We start from the raw sequence: 12,575 nt of genomic DNA on the forward strand, positions 1-12,575 counted from the left end.
TACATAATTGGACTTTAGTGCAACATGTCACTAAAAAAAAAAAAGCTGCCTCAAAATGTTTTGGTCAGTCAGGTCCCATTGGTCTCTAGTCAGGTAGCAGACCTTGATTACATGCAACCACTTATATCTAATATTGACTCTTTTAAACAAGAAAAACCAGTGGAGTTTCTAAAAAATGGCAGGCACACAGAGGAAAGCAATGGGACCAATTAAAACACTTCCTTGTTAAAATGATCACAACCTGAATAAAAATCAGGCCCTGAGCCCTCCTCTACCTCAGACTGACCTGCTGGCAGACTGTGTGGATCGCTCCCACCACTTAAAGAGATTATTGGCCTTAATTAGTACCCATTCTAGATGCCCTTCAATACAAATGGGGCCCAGCCAGGGCTATTCTGAGCTGTGTGCAATGGTAAAAGGATATTAGTGCCATAACCTCCAGTCCTTAGATTGGTGTCATTTACCTTTGTGTGATTAAGATTAATGAGATTCCATGAGTAAAATCTTTGCTTGTTAAATGTATAGAAAGTTTGGCTATGAAACATCTTTAAAAGGTCAGAATATAAGTGCAGTCCCTGGCACAATTTGCTGACAGCGGTCAGTAGACGTTTTTCATTCACTATATGTCTAAAAAAGTAAAAAAAAAAACACTTTGATAACAGAGTTGAAAAGATCGCAAACCTCACATAAAATAATAAATAAATAAAAAAAGGGTTTGACCTCTTAAAGTTAATGGTTAACATTTTCTCAAGGTTAAGCACATCTTCTTTCACTGATTATTTGTTAGAAAAAGAAGAAAAAAAACATCAATGACTTTCTTTTAAAACTTTTAGACCCTATTATTCCTACATTATTCATGAAAAGTGCAATACACTTAATCGTTATATAATCATCTCAGACTCATCTCGTAACCTGCCTTAAACTTGCACAAATAACAGCTGAAACAATTAGGCCTACATATAGTTCATTCGCTCTCTATTTTTATGCAAGTGCACGTCTGATGGATGACTCGTCTCGCTAATGAACGCACAGCAAACCTCCAGAAGAGACCATTTTCTTTGACAATGCTCTGGAACAGAAGACGCAAGGGCTCGGAGTGTGAAAGGAGAAAGGGCGGACAAAACGCCACGTAGGCTGAAGGATAAAATTAGCACCTCAATAAAAGAAGCAGCAGCAGAGAAGGAAGCATGAACAATGAAATTAAGAGAACCCGTGACACATCAAACACATTCAATTACATTTCTGTCTTAGTCTTAGCGTGACTGAAGAGTCCCCCATTATGACATTGGGACAAAGGACACTCGTGATCTCATTGCACAGTCCTCAACGGAAGTGTTTAATGGAATAAAAGCGTCTTCTCGTCGAGGCGTGTGGAGGTGCTTTTGAGCGCCCCGCAGAATGACACATTTTTTCATGAGTGAAGAGGCAGGTTGCCTTTTCAAGGCAATTCCCAGTCATTTAAATGAGGAGAATGAGCCAGTGAATATCTCTGCTGAGTGTGAGTTACCTTGGCACAGTGGGGCTGGATTGTCCCACTGGTAAAGCCCATTGGGATGAAGTCTGCATGTAGCATTTCTGTGACCCACGAGCCTATAGCCAGCATTGCAGTAATACTGGAGCCTGCTTCCTGGGCGATCTCTTGCCCTATTGATGACTCCTCCATTCTTGGGCGGATCGTTCACACTGCAGTACGCAGCTGAGGGAGTCAAAAATAAGCAGTTTGTTATAGTAAGATGTTCAGGGTTACTGAAAAAAAATTTTTTATTCAAACCATGTTCAAAACATTGTGCACTTTTTTTAGTCTTTATGTAGATTTTAATGTGACAGATATATAGCTTTTTTCAGATTATTACAATTAAAACAACATTAACACAACAGACTTACAGAGCTTATCGGTCATATTTTCCTCTAAAACTAGACTAAATATATTTCTTAAGGATATTTTTTGCTGGTAAATAAGACACACAGAATAAAAACTGTTAGCATGCCATTTATTTCTTCACAATAAACATTTTGTTTTGCTGGTCAATTTAAAAATCTGTGTCCTGCAGCAAAACCGCTCATTTAGCTTTTTATTGCAGAGAAAATTAGTAATTCATAAGAATAATTCACATTTTTGGTCCATTTTAGCGCAAGAAAAAGACTGTACGCTTTGTTATCATTATTTTTTTTTATCTGCTAATTTAATTTAGTCAACTTTTATGGTATATCCTGTCCATTTAGATGAGCAAGAAATATGTGATGTGGACTAAAAGCCATACAACTCAAACTTGGAATTTATGAGGTCTTTAAAACTGTGTTTAAGCTTGATTCTGAGATAAAACGAAAGAGAAAATGCAGCTTGATGGTTATGAACAGATCATTAGATCTTGTTTTTGATGTGACACAAATACAAGTTTACCCATCATAAAAAGGAAAGCAGAAGCTCGAGGGATGTCAAAGCTTAATCTCACTTCAGACAGATCAAATCAAATGCATCATCACACCAACTCTGCTGAGAGGTTTAGACTTAGCTGTGAGTGATTAACTAGACCTAGCATAAAAAAATGTCAATGTGGCACTGCATTTTAATTTTCTTTACCCTGAAAGCCCAACAGACAAAAACAAGGAGGGGCTTGAAGTTGCTTCTCAAAGATGCTTTATAGAGATAACAGTGTTATATTTATTAAAGTATTCCTACTTCCTGTAATCATTTAAAAAATGTAAAAACACAGTAGCCACGGTTTAGAAAACAGCTCCTCCGAGTGACATAATGGTTTCTCTTTCTGTCTACTTTTGACAAAATCCAATAAACAGGAAACATGTGGCAACACACTGGAATAATGGGCCTGCATAGGGCATAGCATGTCAGAAAGATCAACTGAAATGAACACAGAGAGCAAGAAACATTGACAGAGAGGCAGAGAAATGGGAACGGGTGAAGAGATGCAGAGTAATCATGGCCACTGGCTTTGCAGCCCATATATCATGTGTAGCCATTGGTGAAAATGTTGGTCAGAAGCATACGACATGGTAGTTATTCAGCAAAATTCATTACTGCATCTTTGACCTCTATTATAGCAGACTTGCCAATGGCTCTCTGAAGGTAGGACGTATCTGGTTCTAGCCTAATGAGGGCCAACACAGAAAAAGCTGACTTTTTCACTTATTGACCCATTTGGATCCAAAGCTACAACCTTGGAGGGCTAAATGGTGGGAATTAATCTTGAGGAACATATTATTACATACTATTGAATGTACCAACAGGCTAATTAGAAAGAATTGTAAATGTATGCCTGATTTAAATGCCTGGATGCTTAAATTGAGCTAGAAAAAAGAACAACTCTACAAGCACAACAAATAAAATTCTTTATTTGACAACACATTCTGATCCTGCCTTTATCCGGGCTAAAAGAGTAAAGAATTTATTCTATTCTTTGATTTCTCCTTGCTACACGTGTTGCTGGTTTTGTGCTTGATAAGTGTTTTGTTTTTTTTTTCTCCAGGTTTCTAAGAATAACCCTGCATGCATCAATGCGAAACATGAAGCAGTGAAATATGTTTAACAAACCTGTATAGCGTATTTTGAAGCCCTTCTTGCTGGTCGCATGATCAGTTGACCATCTGAGGTAAAGCTGGTTTGTTTTGCTAGTGAAATTCAATTGTGTGGAGTGGTTCCCACTCAAAGCCACCAGCAACGGACTCTGTCCAGATGGCCCTGGTAAATAAAACATCACAAAAACAACAAGGAGATCTAAATATTGCAAACCACAAATCTGTTGGGCAGCAACAAGACAGACGTGACTTTAGGATTGAACAAATGTCATAGAAGAGTGGCTCTCAAACTTTTCAAGGCAAGTGCAACCTTTGATCAAACCAGCATATATAAATTAAGTCAAAAATTGGTCATATAATATAATTAATGAGTAATGTTAGTAGTTAACTTATGTCCAAATCGTGTTCAAAACCTTGCACTTAATTCATTGTGTCTGAGTAAAATTCAAACCACCAATTAAAGGGATAGTTTTGGAGGTTTTGATTCTCAAAGTGATGGCAAAACAAAAAAAGGGTTACCTACACCTTGCTAACAGAATAGAACAGAATAGAATAGAATAGATTAGAATAGAATCTACCATCAAAGATCTCCAGTTCGTCAAACTGCTTCTCGCTCTGGAACATTTCCACATAAATGGCAATGGTGAAGGCAGGCTGCACTCTGATGATCCAGGAGCAGGTCTGGGAGTTGGGGTAGTTTTTTGGAAATCCTGGACTCAGGATCACACCAGAGGAGGCAGACCGTTCCTCATTCGCAGGACACTGAGCTGTAGCATACACACAGCATTTCACAGGAATCATGACTATTATTACAAATCACAATGTGGTTATCCTGCTAACAAAGCACAAGATGCAAGCTCCAGAGAATTCCAGTAAAAACATTAAAGTTGAAAAACTTTCTCCAACATGCGCAGTGCTTCTCCTGGATTTACCTCAGGGGCCACGAGCCTTGGTTTGTGGAAGCAACAAAGTGAGTTGAAGCTTTTTGTTAATCCGCTTTGTGGGCGGGAGGGTGGAGGAAACAAACCAGGAGAACTATCGCTTCTTCATGGCACTGTACAAAAAGTACAGACAAGCCAAACGGCTCAGATTTACAACTGAAAGCTTTTCTGTGGATAACTGGAATGCTTTTTTCCACTCTTTGCTCCCAAGACAGCTGTCGGCTACTGTCTATTTGTTACTATACAACAAAACAATGCAGCCTCTGGGGTGTTCAGTGCCATCTTTTTATGGATTACAATTTTACAAGCTTTGATTACAAGAATCACACTAATGATTCAACATCTTTATTATTTCAGATTGGTGGTCCCCAGCCATCTTTAAATTATTTACATGAAGTACTTCCTTTGGTTTTGTTTTGTAAAAATTCCCATTATTATATATAGTCTCATTACTGTAATGTAGTGCTTTATTTGCGTATTACCAAAAAAGAACTATAATAACTAATAACTGTGCACATTCTGGAGAAAATAGCACTATAGAAAGTTTAGGTAAGTTTTAGGTTATGCTGCCTAAGACTTACTTTGCCATCATCACGACACTAAGATTGCATCTTGTTTTCTGTCAGCACAAAAATAAACAATGCAAGGTATGCACTATATTTTCTTAGGTTAAATATATGCATGAGATATCAAATCATAATTCATTATGCAGCATGTGTTAAAGGCAATTTAAATGATCTAACTCTTAATACTACATTTTTAATTACAGTTAATGCAAAAATGAAGCAAAATACAAACAAACAAAAAAATAGGCCTTCTGTAAAATATTGGTAACACGTTAGTATAGCAACCAGTTCTGACTGTCATCTAGTTGTCTGTTAGCATGCATATTACTGACATATTGGCTGTTTGTTTCCCTATAAAGTACAAATTAATTTCTTATTCGGCATGACCATACAATAGATCCCTTACTTCAACTTCCTTATTAATTATTGATAAGCAGCAAATTAGAAGTTTACGAAGACAAAACTCATAGATAATAGTGAGAAGTCTTGGAATGTACTAGACTAACATTTCACTACAAATTGTACAAATTGTATGCGATAAATAAAAATCTTGAATCTTGATCTTGAATTGGTCCCTAAATTGAAGTGGGACCATATTATATACTTCCATATCGAAATATATATATATTGCATATTTCTATAGTTTTTGTTCTTCACTGACCTTCACACATTGGTGGTGGACCCTCAAACTGCAGGTGAGAATTCAGTTTACAGGTGAGCTCATCGCTGCCAACCAACGTAAATCCAGGAAAGCACCGATACCTCACGATGTCACCTGCATGGTACAGTAGAAGAGTAAGAAAAACTAAACATAAAATAAATAAAGAAATAATAACTTTGATAAATGGACAGCTGTTCATACCAATTTCATAGTCCTGGTCTTCAAATAATATCTCTACTTGTTCAACCGTAGGTGGAGGAGGGCATTTCTTGAGTCGATAAGCTAAGAAAAAAAAAATTGCCTTTTTGTTCACCTTTACATAAATGGAAAATTTCACATAAGGCAACCCACTCACAATATCAATTACATATATATGTGTGACAACATTCAGTTCTATGCATCGACATACTGGGAGTTCTTTAAAGAATAAAACCACGTCTATAACTCACATATATGCCAGACTTGTTCTGAAATGAAAGTTGGTGGTACAGATGAAAGACTTTTTTTTTTTACACTCCGATTTTCCTATGCTTTTTAAAAACATGCCTGCATGCTGACACTGATATCAAAGAGGCCAAAGGAAAGCTATTTTTGACTCTTCTAATCTCCAGAAATAACGTGATGTCATCAGAAGCAGCAGTCATGCCTCCTTAGAGTATAAAAACAAGTTGAATCCCATGTTTCGAATATATATTTCGAGCGGTACTTTACGGTATGCATTGCACTTCAGCGGCAACATTTTTCATTTGAAGGAGAAACTAACCATGGAAATTGAGGACAAAGAATCCACTTGTCGAGAAGTCGCTGTGGAACTTGATAAGAACCTGATTGAAAGTGCTGTAGGCTGACTCGAGGGCTGTGTTGCCGCTGAAAATTCCCAGCTGCGGATAGCTTTGCTCTGGGCCGTCCCTGGAAGAGGAAACACGCATTGAAATTACATTACAAACTGTGATCCTGCCATTAAACAGCATTATAATGCCTCAAAATTCCGAGTGGTTTGAGCAAATTGATTTACTTCCAAATTTACAGTGAGATTGTGCTGACTTTTGAATAAAAGCATTACATTACAGACCAGCTTGAATGAAAACAGCAAAAATGATGACTTAACAGACTAGTCCGCTTGTTTAATGGCTTTTGAAGATTAATGGACAATATTACTGGGAAAGCGCCGGAGATGCATATTTCCATATTTTTTAATCAACTCAGTACTGTTTCAGATTATTCAGTGGGAATTATGATATTCGGCTCTGCGCTTTGTGATTATTGCAAAATACCTACGGTTTAATGAAACAAGACTTCGATTCAGTCATTTCAGTCAGTAACTTTAATAAAAGAAATGAAGGTGTTTCAAATAGAGAAATTGGGTCAGGAACATGCTTAAAAAGCACAAAGGTATTTCAATTAGTATATAAAACACATATTTTGCATGGCTATATTCTACATCCCTAATCCTACCCATTCCCTAACCTTATCAGCTGCCTTACTAATTATTAATACAAGTAACCACTAACTGACTAACCACTAACTATTAATAAGCAGCAAATTAGGATTTATTGAGGAAAAAGTCATAGTCAATGGTGAATAAGTGTTATTCTAAAGAGTTACCAATTTTATTTTATAGTTTTTTTAGATTAATTGCAACTTAGTTAATACCCTTTCATTAACATGTTTTTGTAATTGTTCTAAAAAGTTGCAAAATTAGGCTATTATCTTTTCTGTTTTTCACGAGAATCACCCCAATGCTCTGAGTAAAAAGCTTTACAACTTCAAAGACAACTGAACTTTTCTTGAAATCTTGCTTTGCACAGTGAATACAGACTACAAATGTCAGTAAACAAAGTGGAGCTCGATTTGCGTAATGATTTGCTTGATGTATGACAACAATAGCAGCATTAGTCTAGTTTGAAAGCTTAAATAATTGTCTTGTCCTCGGCTCAGGCTGATATTTGCCAAACGACTCGTTAAATGGAGCTGAGCTCACCAGACAGCGATATAGTCAGTCACTGGCTCAGTCTGGAGCAGGGTGAAGTTGATGTAAACCCCATGACCATGGGGCACGGTGATGAGCCAAGTGCAGTCCTGAGAGTCTGGGTACTCATTTGGGTACTCTGGAGAGAAAATGGTGCCGTTTGGAGCTGTCACGTTGTAGCCACAGGGAGCTGTGTGCAGATAAACATCATTCAACCACGACTGCATTAGTAATCTATCTTTCTGAATAACGGCTAATGTTAAACACCAGTGAATACATAATCAAAACAGTAACGGTATCATCTGAAATTATTTACTCACTCTCATGTATACATATACAGTATATTATACAAATATTAACACTTTATTGTACCGAGAGGGTTGTATGAAAAAAATAACACGACAGTGCATAAACAATGAGAAAATATACACATCTTTTCTTTTACAGACTACTTGAGTAGACAGAACAGCTTCATTTGCAGAAGAGTGAAAACCGAAGAAGAGAACAGAACATTCCTGAGGCTGCTAGAAAAAGACTTGGATAGAAGATACTGGCACAGAGTTCACAACAGAATAACACAGTTATGATAAAAAAAGAAAGAAAAATGGCCCAATAGTCTTTGCAGTTCAGATTCCCTGCAAACGGAAGCCTAGGAGGAACACGTTGAGCGACTGATCGATAAGAGACAGGTCGGATTTCACACTACACTACCCACGCTAATCATCAAGGCTACAATTTAGAACAGCTCCCAGTAGCATATGTCTCCACTGTTCAGGTCTTCAAAGTCTGTTTTAAAGAGGGTTTTAAAACACAATGGCTCTTATTGTACTACTAATACAAAGTAGTAACACTTCACTTAAAGAGCATAGTTAAAAAGACATTTGGGAGAGTATAATACCTTTGTAAGTCTTAAAAAGTCAGAATTATTAATGTTTTTTTGTTTCAAAGTGTGGGCAAAGAAAACTGAAAATAACAGTGTGCTAATCACAACACAACTTGAGAAACTTAAAGAAACGCTAACAGGGACAGAAGGAAAAGAACATTTCTTTACTTTCTTCCCTTCCTTTTACCTTCACAGCGAGGAAAGGGGTGGTTCCACTTCCTGTTAATTCCATGCTGGCATGTTAGCACGGGGTAGCCAACCAATACGTATCCAGGGAAGCATTCAAATGTTATGGATTGGCCTGCGTTGAAATCACTGTTGATGATATATCCATTGTGGAATGGATATGGGTCTTGACAGTTTTGTAATTCATATGCTACAAGACAAAAAAAAAACAGAATACATGAATACCCGCAAAGCCATGTCTGGAATTTGAAGTATGATATTTTCTAGTAGACCCACTTATAAGAATAAAGAATTAAAATAATTGTTTCTTTGAGTCATTATCTCCCTGCATTTGTGCTGTTTCAAACCCATTTTTGTGAAACATAAAACAAGATGTTTATGCTTCACTGAAAAATAATAATTAAGAATAACACAATATTATATTAGGGAATAAGTGATGACCAAACGTTCATGGTTGGGTTCATATATTTATTAATTTATCAAACCTGAAAACATTGCTTTCTGCCTGCTTATTGATAGTATATATTTTAGTAACTATATATATATATCATATCCTATCAAAGTGCATAAAACTGTGTGTTTTCCCATATTATTATATATAGCGCAATAAAAGACTACTGTGTAAAATCAATTAGTGGAACCATTATAAAAATGAATATAAAACAATGTTTTTTCACTCAGTCAACTTATCAAAAGAGCCTACGTTATGCTAAGGTGTTTATGACAGCTTAACATGCAAAGTGTTGATCATCTCTGTGTATCGTCACCAGTATGGTGAAGTAGCAGAAAGCTTGTCAAACTAACATACAAGCATCTCCAGGCAGCATTTCAAGTGCAGCGCTTATGATCAACAGCTTTACAATCATATTCTTTCATCCCGCATCATTGTTTGTGTATCAAAACACGGCATCAGTATTCCCCCCCGCAAAAGCCTGTCTGGCAGCACAGATCAAGGCTCTGCCTGGCTCTTTTCAACTCAGACTAGAGTGGATAAGAAAAGAGAGAGACGAACTGTTTGACCTACAAGAGAGGAGACCAGACAATGGCGAGTTATTTATATCGAGTGGAATCCAAGTGCACATCCAAATGCACCGTCTTATTGATTTCAGAATGCTTTCAAGACCCCGGCTGTCATAATGGAGTGTCCTCCCAGTGATCTCAAAGGAAGTGAATCTTTAGATATTTCCAATGATCTTAGTAAAAGGCCGTCACTCCCACATGAAGGGTCAATACAAAATCAAGGATGGCTGATGTCTGCAGAAGAAGAGAGCACGGTATGCAAATGGAGGATTGGGAAGTCACCCACCTTGGTAAGTGAGTTTAAAGCCCTGTCTGTTTTCAGAGTGATCGCTGTAGAAGTGGATGACAGTTTCATGCGTGCTGCTCAATATAGGGGGTGGCACTTGGCTTCCGCTGAACTGTCCAATCAGAGAGCTGCTGTGATGCGGCCCATTGCGAACCTCTAAAAAATCGTGGTTATCCTCAGAGGTGAAGTTGAGAAATTGGATGTGTGCCCCTGCAGAGTGATCACAGTGGTTAGACTTTCACCGAGTGAAACAGTGTCACATTACTTCTGTTATGTGCAATAATTTACATATGTAATGTCATTAAAGCGACAGGGGTTTTTAACCAATAACTCTGACTGGCCTGTATAGACCATGCTGCTAATTGCCAAATCACAAATAGTTTTTTTCCTCATGTTCATGTGTGTGGAGAAAAAAAAATGTAACAGCCGTGCTAGCACAGTAATTGGCTTCCTGTGAACTGTGGGAAAACAGGAAGCATACTACTAACAAAACTGACTTTTATCCTACAGACTTCAGAGATTTAGTTTATCAAATTTAAGTGAAAATGAAGATGTTTCAAAAGTATTTTGTTTTGCCTTTTTACTTTAATAACAGCATCACTCAAGGTGACATGGACTTCACAGATTTGGGGAGTAATTATTCAAATGAAAACTTTCATCGTTTACTCACCCTCATGTCATTCCAAATCTATAAGACTTTTGTTCACCTTTGAAATGCTAATAAAGATATTTTTAAATGAAACAAAAGATTTCTTGCCCCTGCATTGTAAGTCCATTCACCCAAAACTTTGATGCTTCGAAAAGTCATTAAGAAACGTAATCCATATGAATCGAGTGGTTAAATCCAATTTATCTGAAAAGACACAATTGCTTTATATAGCGTGATGAAAAGATTTAATTTGGGCTTTTTCAAACTTGATACACAAGAGACAATGAGTTTTGTTCTTGTCAAAGAGCACTTCTGAGCTTCAGTTTAAGATACATAATGTGCTGGCTCTATATGTGTGTGTGTGTGTGTGTGTGTGTGTGTGTGTGTGTGTGTGTGTGTGCGTGCGTGCTGTTCAGTTTTATATATTAATAAAAAATCTGTTGTTCAACACATAAAGGGATCGTGTCTCTTCAGAAGACGTGGATTAATCTCCTTGATTCTTATGTATTATATTTACTGTGAGTTTTGATGGTAAATAGAATTTTAATGAAGGGACAGAAATCTCTCACATACCATTGAAAGTAAATTTATTGCTGTTTTGAAGATGTCAAGTCTCATGAAGGTGAAAATATATAATAATGAAAATGTAATAAAATGTTTAATATATAACATTTTACGGCTTACTAAAAATTATGTTAATACAAAAGTAACAAGACACTATTTTGCAGTACTGACATCCATACACAACATACACAGACACAGATGGTTGCAAACTTAGAGTGCAAAATGATGGGACAGCAAGAATTTTTTTTTATCTATTGTGACACTAACCTCTTGCATTTCTGACAGTGCTTATACGTTATGCTGTTCAGATTGCCGGGAAGGAATTTTGCGTACAGGCAGATCTCATAAACTCTGCTCAGACCCATATCGAGAGATAGAGAGAACCTTTGACATGCTTTGAGTCTCTGTTCCCTCTCAATTTTATTTCTAAGAACATAAGCTTTGATTGTTTTTGTCAATTTGGTAAGTCTCTATCAAGACTAATACATGACATATTAAGATTATGAGGCATTCATTTAACAGTAGTGACTATTTAGACTTTCATTTTTATTTATTGATTTTTTTTCAAATATGGATTTTTTTACTTTGTGTTTCAAGCATGCATACCAGTGCTGCTCTCCTTCTATACATCTCTGCTCTCTTAACTATTTACCTCACACAAGAGCATCATCATTATTTTATTTATTTATTTTTAAAATAATCAGGAAGTAAGTTGGAACAGGTTGCTTGTTAAATTTGTTATTTTACTTATTTTCTTAATATCTATGAAGTTGTTTATGCTATTAATTAAAAAGCTTTTTTTGCTTCTTCAGTAAAGTGTTGCCAGCATTTCAGTGTTTTGTGTGGTGGGCGGAAGGGGTTTTGTTTATTTCTGGTTTCGTAGCTGTCACTTAAATTCATCAATGTGTAGCTCCAAGCCAGCAAGAAATAGCACAGGAAAGATGCCAGTGCGAAATTTTACAATTACGCACCATTAACTTCACCTCATCCTCAACAATTATTCGGTCTTTGTCTCCAACTACGAGATTTGAACTTAACATTCATTGCATAAAAGAAGATAGTTGGATGATACAACAACAAAAGAATCAAACAAGTCAGACGCTTTCACCGAAAATATGCGTCGCTCTAAGACGCCTTGGGCAGCTCTTTTATAGATTAGCTTTATTGTCATTCTGATGCGGTGCTATCCTCTAACTGCACTTAACTCTACCTATTCAGACTGTCCTAAAAGCTATAATCAGCACCAGCAAAGCCATCTGTGTGTCTTATTCAAATGATTGTAGCCTGTTAACAGTGAAAGCTAATGCATTTTTGCT

At 36.8% G+C, this 12,575-nt stretch overlaps 1 protein-coding gene across 1 annotated transcript in view; it reads right to left on the reverse strand.

The window, feature by feature from the left end:
- csmd1a (CUB and Sushi multiple domains 1a) overlaps positions 1–12,575 on the reverse strand; it is a 361,878-nt gene that overhangs the window by 35,729 nt on the left and 313,574 nt on the right. Inside the window, 9 exon segments of the mRNA XM_043255964.1 lie at positions 1,508–1,696; positions 3,551–3,697; positions 4,113–4,301; positions 5,703–5,816; positions 5,904–5,984; positions 6,466–6,611; positions 7,684–7,861; positions 8,742–8,930; positions 10,047–10,256. Coding sequence (XP_043111899.1) covers positions 1,508–1,696; positions 3,551–3,697; positions 4,113–4,301; positions 5,703–5,816; positions 5,904–5,984; positions 6,466–6,611; positions 7,684–7,861; positions 8,742–8,930; positions 10,047–10,256 — 1,443 coding nt within the window.

Source organism: Puntigrus tetrazona, chromosome 13, assembly GCF_018831695.1.
Source record: "Puntigrus tetrazona isolate hp1 chromosome 13, ASM1883169v1, whole genome shotgun sequence".
Taxonomy (NCBI): Eukaryota; Metazoa; Chordata; class Actinopteri; order Cypriniformes; family Cyprinidae; genus Puntigrus; species Puntigrus tetrazona.